This window comes from Oryctolagus cuniculus, chromosome 17 (assembly GCF_051225735.1).
Source record: "Oryctolagus cuniculus isolate XC-2025 breed Fujian yellow rabbit chromosome 17, ASM5122573v1, whole genome shotgun sequence".
NCBI classification, from domain to species: Eukaryota; Metazoa; Chordata; class Mammalia; order Lagomorpha; family Leporidae; genus Oryctolagus; species Oryctolagus cuniculus.
Window position 1 is genome coordinate 33,831,096 of NC_142883.1, and position 27,615 is coordinate 33,858,710.

At 50.0% G+C, this 27,615-nt stretch overlaps 1 protein-coding gene across 5 annotated transcripts; it reads right to left on the bottom strand.

The window, feature by feature from the left end:
* Nucleotides 1-25,624, bottom strand: MTMR4 (myotubularin related protein 4). 5 transcript variants are annotated; one of them, XM_008271230.5, is made up of 19 exons: nucleotides 25,460-25,624; nucleotides 24,244-24,282; nucleotides 20,358-20,447; nucleotides 19,904-20,020; nucleotides 19,244-19,326; nucleotides 17,414-17,574; nucleotides 17,202-17,298; nucleotides 16,914-17,027; nucleotides 13,889-14,085; nucleotides 13,509-13,637; nucleotides 12,588-12,699; nucleotides 11,885-12,080; nucleotides 11,487-11,672; nucleotides 11,237-11,407; nucleotides 10,932-11,086; nucleotides 5,220-6,618; nucleotides 2,783-2,893; nucleotides 2,470-2,558; nucleotides 1-2,250 (listed from the first exon to the last, which is right to left on the bottom strand). In XM_008271230.5, exons 2-19 carry the CDS (start codon nucleotides 24,244-24,246, stop codon nucleotides 2,073-2,075), a joined length of 3,588 nt encoding a protein of 1,195 aa, XP_008269452.3. In that variant the 5' UTR covers nucleotides 24,247-24,282; nucleotides 25,460-25,624; the 3' UTR covers nucleotides 1-2,072. The 5 variants fall into 5 exon arrangements, with proteins under 5 accessions (XP_008269452.3, XP_008269454.3, XP_051680734.2 ...); XM_008271232.5 differs by lacking the exon at nucleotides 25,460-25,624 and adding an exon at nucleotides 25,170-25,255; XM_051824774.3 differs by lacking the exon at nucleotides 25,460-25,624 and adding an exon at nucleotides 24,993-25,012.
* Nucleotides 25,625-27,615: the final 1,991 nt, after the last annotated feature.

Genomic DNA, 27,615 nt, shown 5'->3' on the forward strand with positions numbered 1-27,615 from the left:
ACTAATATAGAGATTTTATTTCAACTGTATTGAGTTTTTACAGCACATTGCATGTTTGTCACAACGCAACTGCACAGTTTGGATTTTTGGCCACATCATGTCACTTACACCCACAACAGCTCTGAAAGGAGTATTTGATGAACAAATCTGAGCCAAGAACCCAGAGTCTCTCTCCAAGGCCATGCAGTTCATTCACTGATGGGACAGACCCTCAAAACAGCCACACACAGTAGACAGATACAGCTTCCCAATTGCTACCAATCCTACTCCCCCTGAAAACAGGCAGAGTGAAGTGCAAAGTCAAGATAATTCAAAAGCCACTCACAACTGGCAGTACATTTTAATGATTGAAAAAAAAAAGTTTCTGTATCAGAGACAAGAAATAGTTTACTTTTACAGTGATCTCAGGAATCTCCCAGACATAAAATCATTATTCAACTCCATTTAAATGGAAAAAAAAAAAAAGTTCTCCCAGGCTGACCTAAATATGCCAAAACTTTTTAGGTTACATCCATGGCAAGTATAAAAGAAGCACAGATGCTTCTCTGTAGGACTGAAGAAAAGGTCAGGACAAATAACAATTCTTGTTCTAAATGCAGATCCTAGTTATTTTGGAATGAACAAAAAGTTTTTTTTTCTAGAATGCAACATGAAAGTAGCAATGAAAAAGCTCACTACCATAATTTTAAAATAGGATAAGTTTAAATGTAATTTGCCTTTTATACACAAATGAATTAAGGAAAATGTATAAAGGATGTTCTAGTGGTTTCATTATAGGCCAAGGAGACTGTATCTGTCCCAACCACAGTACATGGCTATATCAACTCTGTCTTTTGGTTAAGTGCCATGGGTACATAATTAGATTGAAAAAAAAAAAAAAAAGTTTGGTCCAAATGGACACATTTTCTCTCCCAATTTTGGTATCAAGGCTTTATTCTCTTCTATTTGGGTTCCATTGTTAAGTGCACAGAAAAAGACAGCAGCATTTGGACTGAAACCCTCACATGCCAAACAGCATATTCTAGGAGGTAAAAACCAAACACTAAATTCTACCCTTAAGGTGTCAAGTGTTCAGGATAAGAAGCAGTGTGACCCAGAGGCGGCAGCAGCCAAGGGAAAGACAACATGGGGGAAGTGGGCCATGGAACAGTAACAACAAAAACCTTAGCTTTATCTTCATGCCAGGAGAGGATCAAGGTGTAGCTCCTGTGTTAGCACCAGGACAACTAGGAAAAGTCAGGTGCAAAGGGGAGGGCACAATCAGCAGATATTTCACAAGGGCAACTTTTGCTTTTCCCTTCTCATTCTTCACAGTGCATACCTCAAAAGCTGCCACTGGGTAACAGAGACGCCTACCTTCACAGCTCAGAGGAACTGACCTTGGCCTGGACAACATCAGCAGAGTTTTTTCCCTCATGTTTCACTCCCTAGAACTGTCCCCCTACACCAAATAATCACTGACGCTGGCGATGAACCAAGTGAAAGATACATCGAAACCTCCACTTGCCGAACCAGTCTTTAAACCAAACTCCACAGAAAGACAGTACGAATGCAACTAGAGGGAGCGCCTCTAAAGACTGAGCCTTCATGCACAGACACAGAGCACAGAGGGACGGGATACAGTTCATCTCAAAGAGGATAGGAATTCCTCACTTGTAGAGTATAGTCTGCTTTTGTCAAGGTGGAGGATGGGTCTGGTTATCACTTGGAGTTTTGTTATACATATGCCTTTCTATTGCTGTTTGGGGCACTTTGCACCAGGCAGTATCTATGAAATCATCATCTTGTGACTCCTGGGAGAAAGAAGCTGGAGTCACCAACTCAACGTTAAGCTCCCAGACTCTGGGTCTGGATCAGGACCATTACCCCAAGGTGAGGGCCTCACCCGTAGAGGACCTCCTGTGAAACTGCAATTCTTCTGCTCCAGGCTCATGGTACCAAGGAGGATTTCTCAAGATGCTATCTTTGAGCTCTGAATCCATGAGCCACACATCAGAGAACCTTCCAAACTACACCTGAAGCAATCCTCCCTTCAAACCTGCTAAAATTGAATAGGTCATCTCCTCTGGCATTCAACTGGAAGCTGTAGCGATGGGTTTCTTCAGATGTTGGCTCATGAGTTCCCTGGCACGAAATGCTTGAATGTGTTCGTGACATGAGTTACAGACGAGAACTGGGTCATAGAGTTGTTGATCAGGAATGGGCAGCTTCAGGTGGCAGCATTCAGCACAAAATACATTCCCACAATTTCTGCCAAAGCACAAAGAGGGAAGAGATCATCAGAAATGCCAGTCTCCTAAGAACGACTGAGGCTCTCAAAAGCTTTCCATGACTAAATGGAGAAAAGGGTTGGGAGCAAACAAGATAGCTCACATGAAGAGGTCTCTATTTTCAGGTCAATGCACTTCAGTTCTGTACATACCTACAGCACTGCTTTATGAATCTTACTAAATCATAAAAATATCTCACCTGCAGTGGTGTCTTCGTTTGGCCAACCAGAACTCACAGTCACAGTTATAGCAGTGGGATGCCATATGATCTGGAACCCAGCGAGTCACCTAATAGAAGGCACAAGGAAAAATGCCAGGTCCATGTCAACAAGGTAGAAGCACAACACCGCAACAAGGAAAACATCTCAGGGGAAAAATGACAAGACTGATTTTGCAAACTGGCCTCTACTTGCCTATAAAGATGACACTCATCTGGGGGAGAGCTCAGTCTACAGCCTGTCACTCATCTCTGAGCTCACATAAGTACCCATCACATATTTGCCTGGAAGTACCTCGGTCTCTTTCTTATCAACAGGTTCCCAGCTTGCTTCTGAAAGGCAGTCTTCACTGTGATCAGAGCCAAAATCTTCGGTATCACTACCATCTGACTCCTTCAAACACGTCTAGAGAGAAGGCAGACGTCACCATCAACCTCATCACTGCTAATACCATTTACGACGTGTCAGATATTGTTCTAAGGGCATTACATGCATGAACTGATATAACACCTCACCATAGCCTCAGCATGTATATTACTATTGTCCCCATGTTATAAATAAAGAAACCCAGCTGCAGAGAAAGCTAAGAGCTATTAAGTAGTAAAGGTGGGCTTTGAAGTTAATATTCTGGCTTCAGCTCCATGTTCTTAATATGCTATACTACAAAAAAAAAAAAAAAAAAAGCTATACTACAGTGTAGAAAGTCTCTCTTGTTGTTTTGTTGTTTTTTTCTTTTAAGATTTATTTATTATTTATTTGAAAGGCAGTGTTATGGAGCTGGGGCAGGGAGCAGAAGATCTTCCATCCACTGGTTTGTTCACTTCCCAAGTGGCCGCAACAGCCAGGGCTGGGCCAGGCTGAAGCCAGGAGCCAGGTGCTTCATCCAGGTCTCCCACGTGGATGCAGGGGCCCAAGCACTTAGGCCATCTTCCACTGCTTTCCCAGGTGCGTTAGCAGGGAGATGGATTAGGAGTGGAGCAGCCAGGTCTCAAACCAGCACCCCTATAGGATGACAGTGTCACAAGCAGCAGCTTTACCCACTACATCACCTTGCTGGCCCCTTTTGTTAAGTTCTAAACCAGGAGCTGGCCAACTATGGCCCATAGGCCAAATCTAGCCCCTAACCTCAAGTTTTGCTGGAACATAGTAGCGTTCATTTACATATCATATATGGCTGCTTCTGCACTGTAACAGTAGCTGAGGCACTGTATGGCCTTTAAGACCTACACTATTCATTATCTGTACCTTTGCCAATGCATTGCCTGAAATATAAGAAGTTATTAGCCCTTTCCATTCCATCAGCAGAGAAGTGGACAACAGGCAAGTGAGAATGCCTTAACAGAAGACAAACTGGCATTCTTGCTATGTAAACAGCAGGATAGTATGGGGAGGAAATGGCTCCAAGAAGCTCCCCCAGGACTGCGATGCCAGAACTTGAGGCTACCCAACACAGCGCAGTCTAGATGCCCCTCATCATCTCTTACTTTGTTTATTCCAAAATGTCCTAACCAGCCTCCAACCTGGTTCTCAACTGCCTCATCCATTTTCTACACTGCTAGTTTTTGTTTTTGTTACTTTAAGATTTATTTATTTGAGAGGTAGAGTTACAGAATGAGAGGGAGAAAGGGAGTCAGAAAGAGATCTTCCATCTGCTGGTTTACTTCCCATATGGTGGCAATGGCCAGATCTGGGACAATCCAAAGTCAGGAACCAGGAACTTCTTTTGGGTCTCCCATGAGGTTATTTGGGCCATCTTCTGCTGCTTTCCCAGGCGCAATAGCAGGGAGCTGGATCGGAAGTGGAGCAGCTGTGACTTGAACCAGCACCCGTATGGAATACCAGAGACCTAGGCAGTGGCTTTACCTGCTATACCACAGTACCAGCCCCTATAGTCTCCTTAAAATACAAATTTGGGGCTGGTATTGTGGAACAAAGGGTTAAGCTACCCCTTGTGATGCCCACATCCCATATATGAGCACTAGTTCAAGTCCTGACTGCTTCTTCTTCTGCTAATGTGCCTGGGAAGCAGCAGGTAACAGTTCAACTACTTGAGTTCCTGCCACCCGTGTGGTTCCTGGCTTCTGGTTTCAGCCTGGCCCAACCCCAGCCATTGCAGTCATGTGGGAAGTAAACCAAAAGATGGAAGACCCCTCTCTCTGTTTCTAACTCTCTATGTGTGTCACTCTGCCCTTCAAATTAATTTATACATATAAATAAATCTGATGGTACTCACTGGTATAAAATTGTATTGCCTTGAGTATAAAATCTAAACAAGAGGGGCATTCAAGCTGACCTTTCCAAACCCCTTCAACTTCTCTGATGTCACCCCCCTACCACACTACCCAACTCTCCTTCATAGTCCCAGCACAAGTGTCTATGCACGCCAATACACATTTACACCACCCTTTTTTTTCAGGGTACCTATTATCTTCATGCTTCCTTTTCACTGTCTACCTCACAAACTTTTTCAGCACTCAACTCCAGCATTATCTCCATGGAAAAACCCTTCCTTGACCTTTCATTCTATTCCAGTCCCCCAATACCTGATACCCCCTTCAATCCTACCACCTAGGAATATCCTTCCAATCATTTACTTATCTTGCATCCTATAGCCCAAGCACCTAACCCAGTGGCACATGGCAGGTTCCTAATGAATGAATGCTGAGTGGTTGCAACACTGGCTGACAGCATCAACGAAGGGAGGGAGGGAGGGCAGCTGGTGAATACTTACAAAGTCATCCTCATAATCCACTGGGGGCTCTGCTGGAGGGACACAGCAGTGACGGATATCCAGCCTCATCTGAAGCTCACGCACCTGTCGACGTAACTGTTCTACCTCTTGCTTGTATCCTGCTTCGATCTGTCGCAACCTGTGCTGGATTACGTCAGTGGGAAAGGGCAGTCCGTCATCATCCAAGTAGAGCGGAGGGACTGGAGAAGGGCAGCTCAGCGGGACAGGCTTCGTGCTGGAGACTTGCTTTGGGTGACCGGACCACCACATTCGGTTGTGTTTTCCTCCTGGGCCGGTACAGTGTCCATTGGAATGACTAGAACAGACTGGTGACTTCACACCTTCTCTCTGAGCCCACTGGCCGCCAAAGCAGGGCCCTGATGCCCGTGTCTGCTTACTGCCTGACCTCTTGCTACAACAGCCATAGGAAAGCAGCCGCCGAGGGGTGGACTCCCCACTTGGGAATGAAGTCACCATCCCCTGGAAACTGTCCCAGTTGGACCCTAGAAAAGAGAACTCACTGATCTGGCTCTGGGAAATTGGCTTTCGGGCCAATTCCAATGGCATTTTTCCAAAGCGAGGATTTTCTAGTAACTGTCCATTCCTATTATTTCCTCTTTTGCCGGTGTCTTCCTCCGCATGGATCAGATCTGGCACAGAAGTGGGCTGTTCCTGATGAGTGACGCCCACCGATGCTGCAGGGGCTTGGCTGAGGAAATCAGCACTTTGTCCTAGAGGAGCTTGGCAGGCAGCAGTCGGTGGGTTGCGGCAAGTGCTCAGACTGTGATCCAGGATACATCTGGAGGGTACACCTGGCCCAGAATCTAGCAGGGTCTGTTGAGGGGCACCCGTAAGGGAGTCCTGCGAAGACTTAGGAAGATCACAAATTCCATCGCATCTGTTAGAAATGACCTTTGAGAGTACACTGACAGCTTCTGCTTCAGGACAATGTTCAGGTGGCTCTCCTGAGCCGTCCAAAGTCCTACCCAGCTCATCCTGGGCGGGAGGGTCCTGAGCAGGTACCTTAATCTCTTCCAGGACTTTGATCTCAGGATCAGAGGTGTTGCTCTTCACTTCCCGGGACAATGCGGTAGTGAGCAGTTTATAATTTAGAGAACAGCTTTTGTGACTCTTGAAAGGTTTATTGCTCAAGTAATCTTTCTGGCTGTTGGGCAGAGGGGGAGGAAGGCCCATTTCTCCTGCAGTCTGCTGAGGACTTTCTACCCCAGATTCCATGCAAGTTGTCTCTGATCCTTCAGAACTGCCATGCCAGGGCTCCAGGCCTACTCTGACCTCCTGACAGTGGTTGTTCAGGTTAGGGTCACTGGATGTGCGAGTCAGGGGGCTGCTTGTGTCACAAGCAGAAAGAAGATCATCCATGGATCTGGTTTTAGGTAATCTGGAATGACAAACACAGCATCTCCAAGTCAGGAAACAGGTGCTTCCTCCAATCAAAGCTAGAGATCACAAGAAATAATGACATTTAAGATTACAAATACCAATGTTGTTGCAAAGTCTACTTGGCAAAAAAAAACAACAACAACAACAAAAAAAACAAAACCATAGACCCTGTTCTCAAGAACCCACAGTACATTCTCAGCTTTTGCCAGTGCTTAACATATACAATCTCCCTAGGCAAGGTCAACCACTCCCATGGTTTCAACTGCCCAAAAACTGATGCTTCCTCAATCTATTGTTCCAGCCAGGTCTATACTTGAACCTCATACCTAATATCCCAGTGCCTCTATCACAATGAGAAAGAAAGAAGATGGGTTTGGAGGTAGACAATATTGGCTCTAATACTGATTAGCTATATGACTACAAGATAGTCGTTTAACTTCTCAAAGACTTGGTTTCCTTCTCTATGAAATAGCAGGTCCTACCTTTTAGAGATGTTATGAGGATTCCAAATACAGGCAACCAACCACAGACCAATTAGCCACAAATGAATTAGGACTACACTCAGGCAAGCTCGACACAGCTTTTCCAGTCACTTAGCAGCAGGTGCTCCTCAGACTCCCAAGGCCCCATGGAAACTCCCCTGGTCTTGGGTATTCACTCTCCACACCCAGTGGGGAACAGACACTTTTGAGAATAGCTGCCCTGATTTTTAATGCAGCTTAAAGTCCCTAAAGCACAAAATATTTCAGGGAAATTCAACAGGAAACAGATGAGGCTTCATTGGCCTCCTATTTTTGGAGTAACTTCTCGTTCAGCCCATACAGAAAAATCCCCCAAAGGCTGTTACAATTATAGCTCATTTTGGGTACTTGCTCTTTGAAATTTATTTTATAATAAGTGTCTTAAATACATTTGATGTTTGATTTCACTTTTGTGATCACTTTTGACTTGAGTCTCTGGAGTCCCAGGGTCTGGGTCAGAATCCCAGCTTGGCAACATTTTAGCTGTGTGACCTTAACTTCTCTAAGCCTCCTCTTACAGCCATCATGAAGATGGAATAAAATAATCTGCACCAAAACACAGTGTTCAGTGTTTCCTGGGACACATTATTGCTCTTACTGTTCTCTGTTTCTCTCCCTCTACTAAAGCGCCTCTATAGCTGACTATATCTTATTTGAATCCCTAGTACCTAGTACAGTATCAAGCAAATGACTTGGAGAATGAATGAGCTTAAACTCTTAATGACATCAACTGCCTCTACTCTATGCCCACTGAGTAAAACAGACCAATAGGGTTCAATATTTGGTGGACATTAGGAGCTTTTGTGGATCTTCCAGGGCCCATCCATGACCTACTGAATGAGAATGGCCAAGAGTGAAACCCAGGCATCTTTTTAAAGTACCACAGCCATTTTCTTTCTTTCTTTTTTTCTTTCTTTCTTTTTTTTTTTGAAACTTTACATTATAGAAACGTTCAAACATACAAAAAGAAGTAAAAGGAAAAATGTAATGCTTATGCATTCTTCACTCAGATTAAAATAGCAAACACTAGCAAACCTACATGTGACAAAGGTGGGCTCAGCTCATCCCGTGGGGGTGGTCAAAGAAGGCTACACAGAGAAGGAAGGATTTGAGCTGGGCACAGAGGAAGGTATTGAACTTTAATGGAAGAGGAAGAAAGAGATCCTTGGGAAAGGTAGAACCAAAGGTGAGTCAGATGTTACAGAAACCAATTCCTTTAAAATCTTGACACTATCTATTTCTCTAAATGCAGCTCTCCATCTTGAGCTGCATATAACATGCCTGCTCTCTGCCATCAGCTAATATTTCAACCCTGTATCTTCTCCTTTCTCCCCAAACTGGCTTATCTGCTGAACTATTCCGTGTCTACTGGTGGTACTAACATTCTCCTAGTTTTTGAGCTCAAACACTTGGGACTAGAACAAAGACTTTGTGTCGTCTTCAGTTTTCTCTTCAACCCTTCAACTCTGAATCAATGGGTAGCCGGTGGATGCCTTTTCTGTAGTGTGTCTGCATCCTGTCTCATTTCCAGGAACCCTTCCCCTCACATCTCCATCACCAGAAGAATGCTGGCCAGGCTCTAGGCATCCAGCTGCCCTGTTCATAGGTTAGCTCTCCAGAAATCTCTCTGTAAGCAGGTCACAATGACTTCCTATGGACAACGGAATCAAAGTAAACTCTCCACTGCAATGTTTAAAGCCCTCAATGCACTGTCCTGTATTCTTTCTATTCCTTAAAGTTGTTCATTCTCACCCCTACCGCCTCCAGATAGGCTTAAAACAAAACAAAACAAAAAAGACAAAAAACTATTTCTCATGAATTTCATTCATTCATTTGGACCCCTCTCCATTAACCGTGTTACCAAGCCCACAACTCCTTTTATTCCATCTACTTATCTGTTTAAAGTTTTATCAAAGTGTGAATTATGTGCCTGGCCCTGGGACAGATACCTGGGACACAAGCCACGGTTCCTGCCTGGTCCTTCATCAAAATTTCCTAAGACACCAAATTATTCTTTTAAAAACACATCATTTTTTTTTTTTTTTTTTTTTTTTGGACAGGCAGAGTGGACAGTGAAAGAGAGAGACAGAGAGAAAGGTCTTCCTTTTGCCATTGGTTTACCCTCCAATGGCCACCGCGGCCAGCGCGCTGCGGCCGGTGCACTGCGCTGATCTGATGGCAGGAGCCAGGTGCTTCTCCTGGTCTCCCATGGGGTGCAGGGCCCAAGCACCTGGGCCATCCTCCACTGCACTCCCGGGCCACAGCAGAGAGCTGGCCTGGAAGAGGCGCAACCGGGACAGAATCCGGTACCCCGACCGGGACTAGAACTTGGTATGCCAGCGCCGCAAGGCAGAGGATTAGCCTAGTGAGCTGTGGCGCCGGCCCTAAAAACACATCATTTCTTTTAATAGCTCTGAACCTCACATAATCTTATCACTTAAATGCTGACTTAGCATTGTTCTGTGTCTTATCAAACAGCCTAAAAGTGTCTTGATGGGTGGGCGTTGGGCACAGCAGGTTAAGACACCGCTTGGGATGCCCACATCCCATATTATGGCATACTGGAATGCATGGTCAAGTCCTGGCTCCTCTGCTTGCAATCCAGCTTTCTGATGATGCACACCATGAGAGGCAGCAGGTGACGACACAAGTATTTGGGTACCTGTCACCCACACGGGATACTAGAATGGAGTTCTTGGCTCCTGGCTTCAGCCTGGCCCAGCCCTGAATGATATGGGATTTTTGGGGAACAAACCAGTGGATGGAAGATCTCTGTCTCTGTCTCCCTTTCTGTCACTCTGCCTCTCAAATAAATAAATATATTTTAAAAAATGATTTAGATGGTTTATATTGTATGTATTTTGCATATATGCATGAATAATCACTAAAGTACTCTGTAATGATTTTCAAAAAAGGAAATTACCTAATGATCAACAGAAAACCAGTTATTTAATTACAATACATATCAAGTTTGTACTACTATGCTAAAAACAATAAAGTAACTCTATATGCTTATATGTTATATCTTTATAGGGAAACAGCCTAATACAAAGTAGGAAAAACATTTTTCAGAATACTATATGAAAAGTTCTGGTTTTGTGTTTTTAAAAACATTTTTGTAAGGAGAATGTAAGAGTGTAGCTACGTCTACGTAAGCATCTAGAAGGACACACACGGAAGCGTTGACAGTGCACAGCTACAGGGACAAGGATCACGAGGAAGGAGTTTCTATAGTAAAGAACACTCTTAAAACTCAACAGCCCCCATCCCACTTCCCCTCAAACACACAGCCAGAAGAAAACTTTAATTTTATGTCTTTAAACTCTGACTTTTTTTTGAGGGAATAATGTAAAGGCTATGCCCCTTCTGGGAACCCAGTTCCCTGAGAGCCAGGTGCTGCTGGAAGCTCATGTTGCATGTGGCGAAGGCTACTGCTAGATAACAGGTTCCCCATGCCTGTATCAGTGAACAAATACACACCACCATCCCCATGAACCTTCCTGAAACAGTCCTTTCTTCTTTGTTCTCCCCATTCCTGCTTGAGTCGATCACACAGGGTGATGGCAACTCCGCGAGAGAGGGTGATCAACCTTATCTTAACAGAGGACCTTGAAAACACACACACAACACCACAGGCTGGCTTCAAGTCGTGAGCCAAGTTTCTCCTTCAACTCAGCAAGTTGCTTATAAGTATCTCATCAAAGAACAAACAACATTCAGGCAAGATAGAAAGCTGTCACTGCCCTTCCAGAAGACAGGATCTCTCAAAAGCAAGAAGGGCCCCTCTTACCTGTCCAGAGAGCGGCCAGAAAACTCCTGACTTTGGGTCACTGGGGAAAGGTAAAGATCCATGTTTTCCTCCCCGAGTGTGCATGGAGATGATGCTGGCAGGTATACAGCTGTCCAGAGGTGCAGGGCCCGCACGTGACAGACAGGATGCAGGACCTAGGGGAAGCAGGCGAAACCAGCGTTTGGTCGGACGTTCCTGATCCCTGTTCCTTCCCTCAGCCTTTGGCTCTACCTTCTCCCCACCAACTCAGCCTTTTCTCCCTGCAGGTTTCTAGCAGCAGCTACAGGAACGGGGCTGGCACTTACCACATCCGAGCCAGGTGTGTAGAGGAAATTATGGAAGTTCTTATTGCCGGCTCGCAGGAGAGCCCACACAGAGCAGGTCCGCTTGTAGATGTTGCGCTTCTCTCGCTCACAGGGGTTGTTGGCCAGGAACGTGCCATAGAGGCAAGAGTACGTGTGCTGCACCAGTTTTACCTAAAAGGCCGAGACAGCTCGCACCTGGGGCCTCGGCTTCACCTTGACCCCCACCCCAGTCAAAGACTTTAGTACTTACCAGGAATGCTTCATTAAACTCAAACAGGCAGGGGAACTGCTTAAGCAACTGATGAACAGAATCGAGCCACTGGAGGAACACTGGGCATTGTTCATTTTGGTCCTCTGCATTCTCCTGATGGCCACAGCGATCTCCAAACTTGTGCCCAAAATCCAGCCAGTCAGACTCCACTAACACCTGAAAGCCCTACAGAAAGGAAGCAGTCCAACCTCAGGGCCTCTCTGGAGAGGCTGGTGTGCCAGTCCCCAGGGGACTGCTCAACGTGGGAAGCTGGTGCTTCAAAGAACAGGAGAGGACCCAAAGCCACCAAGGTCCCCTAATGAGAGTTCCAAGACACATCCAAAGGGCCCAGCATCTCCCTACAACCCCATTCCCTCTGTTCTTTCCCATCTAAATACCTCCAGTGTCCTGTAATAGGGGTCCAGCAATATTTTGGCCAGGGCCACAATCTGTGGTGTGCGGTCCCAGCCATCTGAGCAGTGTACCAGCACAGGCCGGCCTTCTCGGTCCACTGTGTTAGCCACCAGCACAGCTGCCTTAAGCATCACCGACAAATGCTGCAGCCATTTGGTACTCTCCAGCGCCGACAACCAGCTACGTAAGAGCAGAAATCAAGTCTGTCACTGGTGGTGTTGAGGCCACAGGTCTCTCCACCACTCACAGCCATCTGCACCCAACAATGTCCGCAGCAAGGGCTGAAACTAAGAGGTCCAACCCATTGTCTTTCTGTCAAGGACTGTCTAGCAGGAAGGTAGGAAAAGACAGCACCAAGGCAGATAAGCACTTCTCAGGCTCAACAGAAGAGCTGCAAAGCATCATGTGCACATTTATCCACTTGCTCTCCCCAGTTCTCTGTGTTCTTTGAGTAGGACAACGGATCCAAACAAAAAGAATCCAATGTTCTGTGACTGTGCCAAGGTGTTGGCTGAGAAGTGGAAGGAGTGTTCTGGGAACTGGCCCACTGTACCCAACTCTACCCAGGCTCTCGGGTCTCCTGTGCCTCCACATCCCCCATCTCCTGATTCAATCTTCCAAGCACAAGGAGTACTATGTAAGGGATGAGAGTGGAGGCATGATGGATTCAGAGCAGGGAACACCTACTTGCTGGGATCTGGCATCTGGCTACACACAGCCCGGAGGTATTGGAAACTGTTCCGGATGGCATGGATGTTGGCCATTCCCATAAACACAACCTCACAGTTGGGGTAGTACTCTGTAGACAGGAGAGGAAGAGTGTACCATAAAAGGCTGTCCTGCAAACTGGCATTTAGCACAAGAGCTGTCCTAATGGACAAAGCTTCCCTGGCAGGGCAGAAACCTCCAGGATGAGAACTAAATACACTCTCGAAATCCAAGTCACACTTTCATCTCTGGATACTCAGGTGCCAAATACTAGTAGTGAAAACAATATTAATGACACATGATAATAACACTGCTACAAAGAACAGTAAATTCTCAATACAGGAGTCCCTCCCTTATTTGTGGTTTTGCTTTCCATGGTTTCAACTACCCATGATCAACCCCAGTCCAAAAACATTGAATGGAAAATTCTAGAAATAAACCATAAGTTTAAGGAAAAAAAAAACCACTTTTTACAGCATATTGCTATAATTGTTGTTAATCTCTTACTGTGTCTGAATAACTTCACCACAGTTATGTATGCATGGGAAAAAATATAGTGCATGCACACATACAGATCAGTAGTATCTGCAATGCCAGGTGTCCACTGGGCGTCTCAGATAAAAGAGACACTATGGAAAATGGCAACTGCTCTGTGCCAGCGTTTTTATATATGCAGCCTCTAATCATCCTAACAATTTTGCAAGGTATCTCACTTTGCAGATGAAAAGATAAAGCTTTGACAGATTAAACAACTTAAACACAATCATAGCTAATAAGTGCAGACTCCTAATTCCAAACCAAGTTTGAGTGATTCTTTCTGCAACATAAGCTTCCCCCAACCCCCTCACCGAAGCCGCCCCGAGCTCAGGTCAGCCACAGACACTGGGCTCACAGCAATACCTTCACACTCACAACCGCCTCCCTTGGCCCGGTTGGCCACTGCCGCTGTGTAGGATCGCGCATCCAGGATCAGCAGCTTCTGGGGGGCCGCTGTGCTCTCCACCCCAGAGCACGCAGTCAGAGAGGAATCTACATGCACAGCGGGGGAAGACCCTGGATCAGCCAGCCGCCCAGTCACGCCCTGGCCCTGTGGCACTCACTTTCATTCAAGAGGAACATGCAATGAGATCCCCCAAACCCACAACCCCCTAAAAGGCAGGGACCCAGGCACCCCATGTGCTGTCATCGTCCCAGTCTCTCTCGTGGACTCCCTGGGAGCCAATGAGGCCAAGGGGGTGGGGGGTGCTGCTCCCTGGGGGGCTAGCATCACCCAGACTTACCAAAGTCAGTGTCACACGCCTCGCTGGCATCATTATTCCCTGTGCTGAGGGAGCCCCCAGGGGCTCTTGACCCTGGGTCCAGGGCACAGGCTTTAGCGATGGATGTGACCAGGTATTCATCATCAGCATTGCGCCAGCCCCACCAGCTGATCTCAGGCTGGCTGCAGCGGGCAATGGCAGCCCCATTGCGCAGGTGTCTGACAAAACAGAAGAAACCACAATGCCCTTGGCATTCAAAGCCTCTAGAGGCCTATCCTGGAGAGCCCAGGAGGCCATAGTCAGGTCCTCAGAGCCAGTAGGGGCTGCCTACTCCTCCAGCCATAAGAATAGCAACCAAAAGCCCTAACATCTCTAGAGGGCTTTACAGTTTACAAAGCACCACCACACACACCTTCTCAAATGGGCGCTGTATTCCCAAGGTGATCCTGACTCATCAATCTGCATAGCACCTGTTCCAGGTACAGACAGCCAGCAGGCGAACAAGGCCTGAGCCAAGATCATGAACAATTCCAAATCTGATGATTATGATTTCCTTGCTCTGTTTTAGCTACAATGTTCTCGAGTAAGAGGTTGGCAAATTTTTTTTCAGTAAGGAATCAGATAATAAATTGTCAGCCTCGTAAGTTACAACTAGCTTCTGCTGTGTCTTTTTTGTAAATGACCCTTAAAAATGCAAAAAATTGAGGCTGGTGCTGTGGTGTAGCAGATAAAGCTACCGCCTGCAGCGCCAGCATCCCATGTGGGTACCAGTTTGAGTGCTGGCTGCTCCACTCCCAATCCAGCTCCCTGCTAATGGCCTGGGAAATCAGCAGAAGACGGCCCAAATGCTTGAGACCCTGCACCCACATGGGAGACGTGGAAGAAGTTCCTGGCTCCTGGCATCAGATCAGCCCAGTTCCAACCACTGCGACCATTTGTAGAGTGAACCAGTGGATGAAAGATCTTGCGCATGCGCGCTCTCTCTATATATATATTTTTTCCAATAAATAAATAATTTTTTTTTACAGGCAGAGTGGACAGTGAGAGAGAGAGAGACAGAGAGAAAGGTCTTCCTTTTGCTGTTGGTTCACCCTCCAATGGCCGCCGCGGCAGGCGCACCGCACTAATCCGAAGGCAGGAGCCAGGTGCTTCTCCTGGTCTCCCATGGGGTGCAGGGCCCAAGCACCTGGGCCATCCTCCACTGCACTCCCTGGCCACAGCAGAGAGCTGGCCTGGAAGAGGGGCAACCGGGACAGAATCCGGCGCCCCGACCGGGACTAGAACCCGGTGTGCCAGCGCCGCTAGACAGAGGATTAGCCTATTGAGCCACGGCGCCGGCCAATAAATATTTTTTAAAATGTAAAAACTGGGGGCCGGCACTGTGGCATAGCAGGTAAAGCCGCTGCCTTCAGTGCCGGCATCCCATAGGATCCCAGTTCGAGTTCCAGCTGCTCCACTTCCAATCCAGCTCTCTGCTGTGGCCTGGAAAACCAGAAGATGGCCCAAGTCCTTAGGCTCCTGCACCAGAGTTGGAGACCTGGAAGAAGCTCCTGGCTCCTGGCTTTGGATTGGCACAGCTCTGGCCGCTGCAGCCATTTGGGGAGTGAACCAGCAGATGGAAGACCTCTCTCTCTCTGCCTCTCCCCTCTCTGTGTAACTCTGACTTTCAAATAAATAAATTAATTTAAAAAAAAAAAAAAGAATGTAAAAACTGAGACAGGCATTATAGCAACAGTGGGCTTCCTGCAACACTGCTTCCCAAATCAGAGTGCCAGTTTGAGTCCCAGTTACTCCATTTCTAATCACCCTCCCTGCTAATGCACCTGGGAAGGTGGTAGATGTTAGCTCAAATACTTGGGTCCCTGCCACCCATGTGGGAGACCAGGGTGAAGTTCTGGCTCCCAGCTTCAGCCTGGTCCAGACTTGGCTGTTGTGGGCATTTGGGGAATGAACCAACAGATAGAAGATCAATCTGTCTCACTCTTTGTCTCTCCTTCTGTCATTCTGCCTTTCAAGTATATAAATAAATATTTTAAAAATGCATAAACTATTCATAGTTTTTTTTTTTTTTTTTTTTTTGACAGGCAGAGTGGACAGTGAGAAAGAGAGAGACAGAGAGAAAGGTCTTCCTTCCATTGGTTCACCCCCCAAATGGCTGTTATGACTGGTGCACTGTACCCACCCAAAGCCAGGAGCCAGGTGCTTCTCCTGGTCTCCCATGCGGGTGCAGGGCCCAAGGACCTGGGCCATCCTCCACTGCACTTCAGGGCCACAGCAGAGAGCTGGACTGGAAGAGGAGCAACCGGGACAGAATCCGGCGCCCCAATCGGGACTAGAACCCAGGGTGCCAGCGCAGGCAGAGGATTAGCCTAGCGAGCCGTGGTGCCGGCCCCAAATAAATATTTTTAAAATTATTTTATAGTCACTTCCTCTCTCCTTGTTGTTCTGCCTTTCAAACAAATAAAATGTTTTTTTAAAAAAACTGTTTCATACTCACTTCCTCTCTCCTCGTTGTTCTGCCTTTCAAATAAATAAATCTTTTTTTTTTTTTTTTTTTTGACAGGCAGAGTGGACAGTGAGAGAGAGAGACAGAGAGAAAGGTCTTCCTTTGCCGTTGGTTCACCCTCCAATGGCCGCCGCGGCCGGCGCGCTGCGGCCGGCGCACCGCGCTGATCCGATGGCAGGAGCCAGGAGCCAGGTGCTTTTCCTGGTCTCTCATGGGGTGCAGGGCCCAAGCACCTGGGCCATCCTCCACTGCACTCCCTGGCCACAGCAGAGGGCTGGCCTGGAAGAGGGGCAACCGGGACAGAATCCGGCGCCCCGACCGGGACTAGAACCCGGTGTGCCGGCGCCGCTAGGCGGAGGATTAGCCTAGTGAGCCGCGGCGCCGGCCCAAATAAATAAATCTTTAAAAGAAAATTATTTCATAATCACTTCCTCATAGGATGTCAATTCCCAGTCCACGAGGCTATCAATAATGTTCCATTTTGATTTTCCTTACTGAATTAAAAACAGCCTCCCTACTTCCAATTCCCCGCTGCCTTACCTATACACAACCACAGGGATCCGTTTCCAGGAGCGGAAGGAAGCCACATTCTCCAGCTCTTTATCTGTGATCCACACAGGAACCAGCAGCTTCTGGGGGTAACTGGGGCATAATCTGAGAAGAGACCAGATGGGGTCACCAAACCAGGTCTAAGATACTTAACAACAAACCCATGGGTCTGGTTTGGAGGCAAGAGGGCCGGGCTCCCTTCTCCCTCACAGATCCAGGAGCTGTGCTTCGGTTTGGGTCTGCACTGGTATGTGGGTCCCCTGGCCTCTGCCCTCTTACTTGTAGTTGCTGTTGATATGTGAGACCCTCCAGACGTTCTGCAGGTCAAAGCCCATCCTCGCAAGCTCCGCCTCCTGCCGACATCGTATGTGCTCTCCTGCAACACAGTCCTCAGCCAGTTAGTGTCCCAGAACACCAAGGTCCAGGGGTGGAGCAGGAATGAGAAAGAAGGGGTAAGAAACAGCCTCAAAAAGAAAACAGCCTGGTCTCACCTGGCTGACACAGGTGGGTATGCTGGTCCTCCTCAGTCAGCCCCAGGCACCAGGCGTGGTAGGCAAAGGCAAAGAGGTCCTCAGGCTTGGCAGGTCTTGCTGTGGCCCGGCTTAGCCTTGACAGCCACTCTTGGCACTGCTTGAAAGTGGAGAAGTGGCACCTGCCGGGCAAGAAGCCACAGGCCTGGATGAGGCAAGGGGTGAACGTGCCATGGGGCCATAAGGGTCAAACCACGGCTGTGAGAGAGCAGGCTGCAAAGCAGGAGACAGGGCAGTAGGGACGGTGGGAGGACCAGGGACAACGGCCAACAGCCAAGAAAAGTCATTTCTTGTGACAATTCTCTTCCCGAGAACCCCAGGGTTTGAGGCATGCTTATGTTACCATCTAAGAAAACCCTGCTGTCTCCTGTATCAAATCTAAGCACCACGACATGGCCCTGAGTGTCTCCACTGCTTGTCTCTACCCTGCCAGGCGAGTGTTCTCTCCCATGACTCCCCAGCACAAGCCTTCTGCTTCAGCCAGAGGCCGTGCTGCTCATTCCTATCTCCTTGTTTCTTCTCCTCTGCTTGATACCGTCTCCTCTCTGCCTGGCCTCATCTTGCTGGGGCTTAGAAGACAGCTGCAGTGCCACGTCTTCCTTAAAGCCTTCCTGGCCTACTCCATTCCCCAGTCTCCTTCTTCTTGATTCCTAATATGCTTGGGGGGTAAACTAGAGGTTTCTGCACAGCATATTGCCACATGTTAAGTCTTCCTTTAGCAACTGAACTTTAGCCTCCTCAAAGGAAAGGGCAAGGTGCATTTTCCTGCCGAATCCCCCGCAGACATGGATACTCTTAATAATCCTTGCTGTCACCTCAGACTCCTTTTTCTCACGTGTCCAATCTGATAGCAAGTCTTGTCACATCCACCTCCAAAATACACCCGGAATCTGACCACTTCTCACCAATCTGACTGCTAGCCCCTGGAGAGCCTGCCACAACCTCGCACCTGGGCCAGTGCAACCGCTCCTGACCAGCCTCCCAGTTTCTGCCTTTGCTTTGGGCCCCATTCTCTTTCATCTATTCTCAATACAGCAGCCAGAGGGACTCTATAAAACATTCATCAGATCACGTCGCTCCTGTTCTCAGAGCCTCCAGTGATTTCTCAGTTCCTTCAAAGTAAAAGCCGGTCATTATGACAGCGTGACAGTCCGATGCCACTGCGCACGTCTCGGCAGCCACACTGTGCAGGCACAGGTAGGAACCCACCCCAGGGCCTCTGCGCCGGCTGTACTCTCCCTGTAGCACGCTCTTCCCCCAAACACCAATGTTAAGTCTTGACTGAAATGCCATCCTTCTGCTGTAGGCTGCTCTGATGATAGCCTCCCCCCACAGCGCACCACACCCCCTTTCTCTCCTTCATCTTCTCCCTTCACACTCACCATCACTCAACATGCTTCACTATTTCCTGCTGGGGTCTAACCTCCAAGAGGGTGAAAAAGGTTGTCTGTCTGTTCCCTACTGTATCCCCAGTGCTTACAGTACTCTGGCTTAGAGTAAAGTGCTTAATAAAAATATGTTAAATGAATGACTAAATGAGCCCAATCATGTGCCAGACAGTGTCCTAGGAGCTTTCACACACCCTATCTCCTTCACTCCTTGTGGGCACTCCACAAGCTAAGCATTAGCTCCATGTTTTTCACCTCAAGACACCACAGGTCAGTAAACTGACCTCCAAACCCGGAACAGTTTTCACCTTTTCCTCCAAAGGGAAACAGTATCCTTCCTCTCTTCCTGCCAAGAAGACCCATGCAGGGTCAGGGGACCAGAGGGAGGCCCCACTGTTCTCACCTCACCACTTTGGAGTCCTTGCAGGCAATGTGCAACTGGAACATATCACGGCTCTCCACGCTGTCAATCATCCGAAGGGGGACCTTCAGGGGAAGGGCAAACACAAGTTCAGATCCTCTGCCTCAGCACCACTCCTCATTCCCTTTCTGTAGCTGCTGAGGGATCAGTGAAAAAGGTGATGAACACCCACTGGGGATCTCCTAAAGTGCCTGGTAACTGTGCTTGTTCCACTACATAGGTGACTCCCCAACTAACACTCATAATGCCCCTGCAAGGCAGGGGTTTTCATTCCTTATTATTTAAAAGAAAATCAAGCTTCCGGTTAGATGCCTTGACCAAGGTTACAGAGCTGGTGAGTGGCAGTGCACGAAGAGAGCCCAGGTTCACCTGACTTCAAAGCCTGCACTCTTCCAACAATGCCACTGTACCCCTTAGGAGGGACAGCAAAAGAGTAAGGGAAAGAAAGTAGAGGGAAAGGGAGAATGAACCAGACACACAAAATGACAGACCTACAGCCAGGAGGATGAGGCAGGAAAGCAAGAGGCCGAGGGGAAAGACAAGGAAATACCAGCTGTTTTGTAGACATGACAGAGAGCACTGGAACAATGCCATCTCATGGGGATTCTAGCTTCAGTGTGAGAGGGAAAAACAGGAACTCACGTTGATGACAGAGTCCTTGAACTTGATATGCAGCCGGTAGTTAGAGATGGCAATGAGGGCATCGGCTGCCCGGCCCAGGAACTCCACTCCCTCACCCTGCAGCACGGTGAAGGGTACCTGCCAGGAGGTAGAGGAACCCGCAGTCCAGAAATGAGTCACCTCTTTGTTCTCCTTGTGTCCCCTGCTCTGTGGGATTCCCTCTGGGAAATCTGGACCAGGGTGGGAAAGGAGAGTCCTCGCCCAGGGAACAGCCCCAGGCAACATCTGTACAGGAACCTGCCTTTCCTTCCCTGGGGCCACGGCTCCTCTGACAGAGCCCATTCCCTCCAGAGACAGAGCAGGAAGCCAGAGTCTGCCACCAGGGCCTCTTGCAGATGTTTGTTTTTAGAGGGGGAAGGTGTTTCTGTAACTGGCAGAGAGACCCACCTACCCAGGGTTCTCAAAGGCTCCTTACCTGCAGACTCTCTTCCTCCTTCACTAGCTCCTTGGGGGGGAACAGATCCTTGGCTTGGATGTACTCCAGGCTGGGGGGCCCTTCCTCACCCTGCAGGGAGGCCACAGCCCCAAGTCACCACCTGGCCCAGCAGGCTCATTCTGCTCCCCTCCCCAGCCAATAAAATCCAGACACCACACACACCCTTTTAAGAGCTCTGACTATCAAGGAGGGGAAGGAGACCTGGCTTGGTTAGAGATGGGGAAGAGTGAAATGAGGCCAAGGTGAAGAGCGAGGTGCAAGGAGGAACTGGAAACCGGGGCTCTCCAAGAGGGACTCTCCTCCAGAACCAAAAGGTCAATGCCGGAGCAAGGGCAAAGACCACGAGAAAGAAGGACCGGTGCAGGCTGAGACAGCAGTGGCAGTGGGGAAGGGGAGAAACAAGGAGCGGTGCAGGGAGAGACAGCAGTGGCAGTGGGGAAGGGATGCTGTTCTGGGGACAAGGAGCCAGGTACGGCAGCCGGTTACAGGGAGAGAAGGGGCACCAGGCAACGACAGCCACTACAGCTCCACTCTCCTGGGTAAGGAGACAAAGAATACTTGGGGGGGGAGGTTTCAGTCCTAGGCCTCTAGAGGGCCTTCAAGGATGCTTTCGAAAGAAGGGTGTGTTTTGGAGCTGAGCTTATCTTCCTGTTAGGCCCACAATGCTGACAAGTCCCTACCACCTGCCAAGCATTCTGCCTTGCCTGCTGATGGGAGGGAAATTCCTAAGGAATACCCAGAGCGAGCAGAAGCAACTCCCCTCCCCGCCACCAGGGAGGGGAGAGAGGGGGATCCACGCAACTGCGAGGAACCAAGGGAACCAGGAGACGCAAGGACAGCCAGGGCACAGACAGAGGAGGCCTGGCAGACACCCGGGGGCGGGGCGGGGGGACATCTGAGAGGACAGATGGGGGAAGCTGGGAAGGAGCAGTAGCCAGAGGGGGGAGGAGGACAGACCCGGAATGATGCAGAGCGACGGAGCCCTGCAGAGGCAGGGAAGACGGAGCAGAGAGAGGCTGTCTGGGGGACAGTCAAGGAGAAAAGACTGGCATATCAGGTGAGGGATGGAGTGATGGGAGGGGGAAGGGACCGCAGACCAGGACGCGGCTCACAGGACCAGCCCTGCAGCATCCCGCACAGCCTGGGCGCGACGCTCACATCCCCAAGCAAGGAGAACAGCGGGTGGGCACCAAGATGGAGAGGCAGAGGTAAAGGGATGCACCCCTGCAGGGCGGGGCCTGGAGATCTGCAGTCCACGGCAGCGGCTGCGGGGCCAAGATGGGACAGAATTTTCATCTCCGACCTTCGACAATCCCCAGCTCCCAAAGAATGAAGCAAGTCCAAGAAAGACAAGGTTAACACCCGCCCGCCTTCCCTGTCCCCAAACATCTGGCACCGGACTAGGGGGGGCCTCGGGAAGGGGGGATGGGCTGAAATTTGGTATCTCAAAGGCTGGCCCTGGGCGGGGCTGCGGGTGCAAGCATGGAGTCCCGGCCCCCGCAAATAGGGCTGGCACTTACAAAGCAGCTAAGCATGGAGCAGGAGACACGGGCGGTCAGGCTCATGGTCGCGGGCGATCTGGGCCAGCGCACATGTCCCGGGAGCCGCTGCGCTGCCCGCCAGTCCCGGGCACCCGCCGCATCCCGGCTGCGGGACCCGCCAGGTGCAGCCGCGGCGGCCGGGCCTCTCCGCGGCTCCTGCGCGCCTCTCCCCTCCTCTCCACAATGGAGCGGGCCCAGCTCCGCCCTCCCGCACGAGCGCGCGAGGGAGGGGAGCTAGGCGCCGGCAGAAGCCTGGATGGCGACGGGAAGGCGGAGGCAGGGGTGGGGCAGCTCCACGAGGGCCCCGCCCACAGCCCCAGGCTCCTCCCCCCTGCAGCCCAGGGACGGGGTAGGAGGGTATCCCGAGGACCATCCAGGGCCCTTCAGGAGTCTGGACCTGTGAGGGGGAGGCTCAGATGAACCACCCCACGCTCCTCTCCCCACACAGCCGTCCCCACGCCTTCCCAAAAGCCTGCTCTGGATCCCCGGAGGGAGCTCCTTGCCTGTCTCCACCTTGTACCCGGTCTGTTTCTGTGTCCCCTCCTTCCCTCCCAAAGCACACCCTACCCTGGTCCTGTGTATCTGTGTCCTCCAAACCCTTGACCTCATTAAGCTCTTTTTGCCCCTTGGAATGGACACTGGTTTGGTGCCCTATTAGTCATTTCACTTCTCAAAGGAAATCCACTGAGGTTTTTATTCCAACACCCTTGCCCAGCCTTACCCCTTCGGCCCTGTGGCTCCCGAATTTCACAGCCTCTGAACTCCGGGAAAGGAAAAAAAAATCCTTCTCGGAGAAAGAATTTCTTAGGCTGGGAAAGAGGAGAATGGGAATTATGCGCCACAGAAGCTGTAGGAAAACAAAACTTGAAACCCAGGCGTAAGGGCTGGAGGGAGCTAGGGAGAGGCCCCAGGAATAAGGTACCCAAGGAATCACAGAAGGAGCTGCTTGGAGCCACAGACTTCTTGTGCCTGGTGACTTTCAGAAACCAGGGCTTTTGTTTTACTTGGGGAGGGGGCTGCAGAGGGGGAGAAAACCTGACATTTTATTAAATATTTCCTATGAGCCAAGTAGTTTCCAACATTACCTCACCAAGACCTTTCGACCCTGTAAGAAAAACGTCGTACCCTGTTTTAACAAGGGCGGCTTCAGGCTTACAGAGAAGGAGTGCACTTACTTTATGCAAGTGGCACTGCCAGATTTGGAATGAGATGAGGCCAACTCTGGGTGTCACAGAAGAGAAGGAGGAGAGGCGCTATCAGTTGATGGGGGTCAGGGCCAGCAGGCTTTCTAAGAAGAAACCAGATCTACGTGCATACAGTACAGCATGTCTATGGCAGGAAGGGTGGGAGGCAGGGAATCCCTGACCAACATAAGCACAAGGGACACGTGAAAGAAAACTGATGAGATGCAGCCAGGTTGAGGGGCTGGTCTGGGCAGGCCCTGCAGTTCTCTCACTGCCTCTCCCTCCTAGCTCCCAGGAGTCAACCTGAACTTGAGATGAAGGGCAGTCAAGGAACGGAAAGTTTACTGGATCATGCAAAACCACCCTGGTAACATTCTGGGCACCTTTCGGACGTCACCCTGCTAGATGTCATTCAGCTGCTGCCTGCGCTGACATTACAGACAAGCAATCTGCAGCTGGAGAGGTGCCACTGTCTTTGTGGAGTCACTCCCGACCAGAAGTCCAAGGATCTTGAGATAAAGAAGCTCTAGTTTCTCAGAACACAACATAAGAGATCTGGAGGCTGATGCTGTGGTACAGTGGGTTAAGCTGCCACTTGCAATGCCAGTATCCCATATTGGAGTGCCAGTTTGAGTCCTGACTACTCTGCTTCCAATTGAGTTAATGCACCTGGGAAAGCAGTGGATGATGGCCCAAGTACTTGGGCCCCTACCACCCATGTGGGAGACCTGGATGCAGTTCCTGATCCAGGCTTTGGTCTGGCCCAGCCCTGGCTGTTGCAGCCATTTGGAGAGTGAACCAGCTGATGGAAGAGCTGCTACTTCTCTTGCCTTTCAAATAAAGAAAGAAATCTTTATTTAAAAATAAAAGAACAGAGAGTTTACCAGGGACCCAAGGAAAACAAAAGGGGGGCTCTTACAAAGGGCTGAAAGTCAGTGCTGTGCAGGTAGGGAGGGAAGGTGTGGCAAAGCACATGCAGAAAAGACTTCTGGAGGTTTGTGGTCCTAGGGCTGTGTGAACCTGTTTAGGGGCCGAACAGAATAGCTTGGAGCTCAAGGTCCAGGAGCCGTTAAGGCAGCTTCACAGAGACAGACACAGGATTATGGAAAACACAATGGTCTGGGGAAAGAAAGTACTCACCATTCTACCGTGGTGAGGGTCCTGGCTGCCTGCTGCTCACTACAAGGAGACAGAGAAGTGGATGAGTAAAAAGCACCACTAACATCAGCATAGAATCAACAAATACCACACCTGTACCCCAGAACTTCCTTACGACTCTTACTCCCCTCTCTCACGGAGAATCCAGTTCCCCCCAAGTCACCTTGCCAGGTGGAGGCAATGGTAGCAACTCGGGGAGGAAGCCACAGCGACCCTGCAGGGCATGAAGTCAGCCACAAACCTGTGCAGCAGGAATGAGCACCATTCAAGACCATGCAGCAGAATGCAAGTCCTGTGCCCTGACCCCAGAGGAGAAGAGCACTCCGAAATCTGTCTTTTGTAGGAGAGCAGAAGAATACAGCAACTCTGAAGCCACAAGGGCTGCCCAGCTGGGGCTCCTTTTTAGCCCTGGTGAATGCACAGATCCATAAGACTGCTCTGCCTGCCTCTGAGTCTGGGAGCAGCATCCACCAGACCTGTTTACTGGGGGCAGAGTCCAGAGCAGAGGACAAGAGGGAGGGGACCACAACCTGTGATAAGGGAGCAGCAGGGTTGGACGGGACCTGCTGAGTGTACTTGACAAAAAGTGGGGTGGAGGTTATGGGGAGGCGGCCACACAACGGCGAAAGAATCGAGCCACCCCAGGCTTCAGCATCAGTATCTGCCAAATGGGTCCAAGTAACAAGGATTTCAAAACAGGGCCTCCTGAGTCAGGCCCAGGTCTCACTCACACTTTCCTTCATGCCTGCTACGCTCAAGAGCAGCGCAGCGGAGCCCCGCGGGAGGCAGCAGGAATGAAAGCCTCCATCTGTGTTCCTGCCCACCTCCTTGTTCACGGTTCCCTTTTCCCCAGCCCACCCTCCCTCACGGGGGAGCCCGCAAGCTGCAAGCCAGAGGTGCTGCCTCACCGCCCACTGGCGCGCAGCCGCAGGGGAAAGGAGGCAGGGAAGAAGGGACAAGGGCCAGGCCTAGGTGGCCGGAGGTTTCCAGGTCCTCCTTTTCTGGTCCCAGGGGACGGGCTAGGCTGGCAGGGGAGCCCAGGTGCCCAGGTTCTAGGGGCGGAGCCTAAAGGCTCGGAGGCGGGGCACCGAATGACAGAAGGCGGGACTCGAGAAAGGCGGTGGGGGCCGAGGCGGGGCCAGGCAAGACCGGGTCGTTGCATTCCCAGGTTGGCAGTGCACGGGGCACGGTGACTCACCCAGGCGGCGTCCGCCCGACCCTCCGAGGCCGCGCTCTCACCACTTCCGTCTCCTGCAGCTGCTGAGACCGCGCAGCTCGGACCCCACCACGGCGCCCCTCGCTCTAACCAATCGTATTTCTGGCCTGTACCCGTCCTGGCCAATGGCCACACTAAGTCCCGCCCTGCCCCCACCACGCAGCCGCCGCCCTCACCCTCCACATCGCTCATTGGCCAGGAAGGGCAGACGCCCTCCCAGTCTTTGACCTATCGGGTGCCGGAAGACAAGACTATACCAGGAGGGAGGAGGTGCAGCTCCGGAGAGGGGACGCGACCAATGGGAAATCACAGCGCGTCCCTGCGGCAGCCAATGGAAGAGCAGCAAGAATGGGGGAGGGGGCGTGCTGGCTACAGCTCCGGGGACCGGAAGTGGGGGCGTCCTGTCGCCTACTGGTAGTGCGATTGGAGGCGGGGCATCACGGGGACACAGGCCGTAAAATAGCTTCCGGCGACAGCCCCGCCCTAGGGGTGCTTCTTAAATAGAACCCCGGTGGAACCTCAGCTTCTTGTTTTGGTTTCGCTGCGGTCGTGCGGTCCTAAAGCCAGAATGAAAGAGAAAGCCGCAAGCTGAGTCGGGGGATGCTCGGTCTTGGTCTTCTCCGTCTGCGGCGCCGGGTTCCTCCAACCCTCACTTGTTATCAGAGGACGACCTCGGCCTCCCGTCCTGAGCGAAGATCTCTCACCCGAGAGGGAACTTGGATCCGAGACTGCAGTTAGCTAGCCGCTTCCCCCTGGTCTATCGGAGGAAGGGGAACAGGCCTTTCCCGAGAACTCAGCTCGTCGTCCCTCCTTTCCTGACTCCCGGCGGCCCAGCGCGGGCCACGGGAACAGAGTGTGGCCGCTGGAGGCCGCCGTGGCCTCGAGATACCACCAACCCCACAGAAACGTAGGATAGCCGGTTCGGAGCCTCAGCTCCGAAGTGGGCCCGAACGCTCTAATACCAGGCCTGGGACGAGTGTTCCCACGTATCTCTGTTTATAGAGCATTGGAATTTTTAGCACAATTAGTAAGGCCCAGGAAGACCAGAACCTTGCCTGTGTTTGGTACTTTCTAATTCCAGGGTCTAGAACAAATACATCCTATCCTATGCTTCATATTTCAATAGATACTGAACTCTAGGACAAGGAGTGTGCTTTTATTCATTGCAAGCATTTATGATAGTGTTTATGCATTTGTTTAGTGGTGCATCACAGGATTCCTAATGTGGAAATTCACTTCTGCATATCTTTTCCCAGATGAGAGGAAATAGGAGATTTCATCTGGTTAATAGCTGTTTTCCCAAAGACAGGTGTCATATCCAAAACGGCTACATAACTGAGGCTACTATGGGAAAGACGGATAAAGGTCCAGGCTCCAAGTAGAAGCACGATTGATACCGTCACTAAAATGGCCAGGCTGGATTCTTTTTTTTTCAACAGTCTAGAGGTCTTTCCTTTTTGTTACACTTATTATGCCATGAATTCCTAGGGAATGAGTTCCAGCAGCTCAGGCTCCTTTCCATTGGGTCTGACAAAGTGGGCTTCTCTGGGTGGAGCAGGCTGGCACTTTAGTTGAACTCAGGTACCTCTCTATTCGGCTTCCTCCTTTCTCTGATCATTTTCCTTCACACAGCTCAGAAGCTCTCTTGTTCCTTAGAGTACTTAACATGCTCAGTATGCACATTACTTCTCTTGGCAAGAATCTTGCCCCTAGGGTTTACAATGCCAAGGGCATGCTGGGTAACATTGTAGACTTCCACTTTTGCCATGGTAACACTGGTGGGCATTCCTTTTTAAACAGGGGCCATTCCCTTGGTGTCTGCAATGTCACCTTTCTTGTAAAGGCGCATGTATGTGGCCAAAGGAACAACTCCATGTTTTCTAAAAGGCCTGGAGAACACACATCGGGTGCTACTCTCTCTCCTTTTCATCTTGGGGAAATGACTGGAAGATGGCGGTGCCACCTGAAAGGAAGTCTTTTTCATGTTTGTTTTCACTTGCCTTGAAAGAGGTGGAGAGAGGGAGGAGAGGGGAGGAGAGAAAAGGAGAGATCTTCCATCCTGATTCAGTCCCCAGATGCCCGAAAAAGTACTTGAAGCCATCATCATCTGCTGCCTCTCAGGTTGCATTAGCATGAAG

Coding starts and splice junctions, on each gene's coding strand:
- MTMR4 (XM_002719093.6), bottom strand. CDS start 21,943: ATGAGCCTGACCGCCCGTGTCTCCTGCTCCATGCTTAGCTGCTTT. Junction 14,086..16,913: donor ATCCCTGTGGTTGTGTATAG/GTAAGGCAGCGG, acceptor CTGTTTTGTCAG/ACACCTGCGCAATGGGGCTG. Junction 12,700..13,508: donor AGGCGGTTGTGAGTGTGAAG/GTATTGCTGTGA, acceptor TCCTGTCTACAG/AGTACTACCCCAACTGTGAG.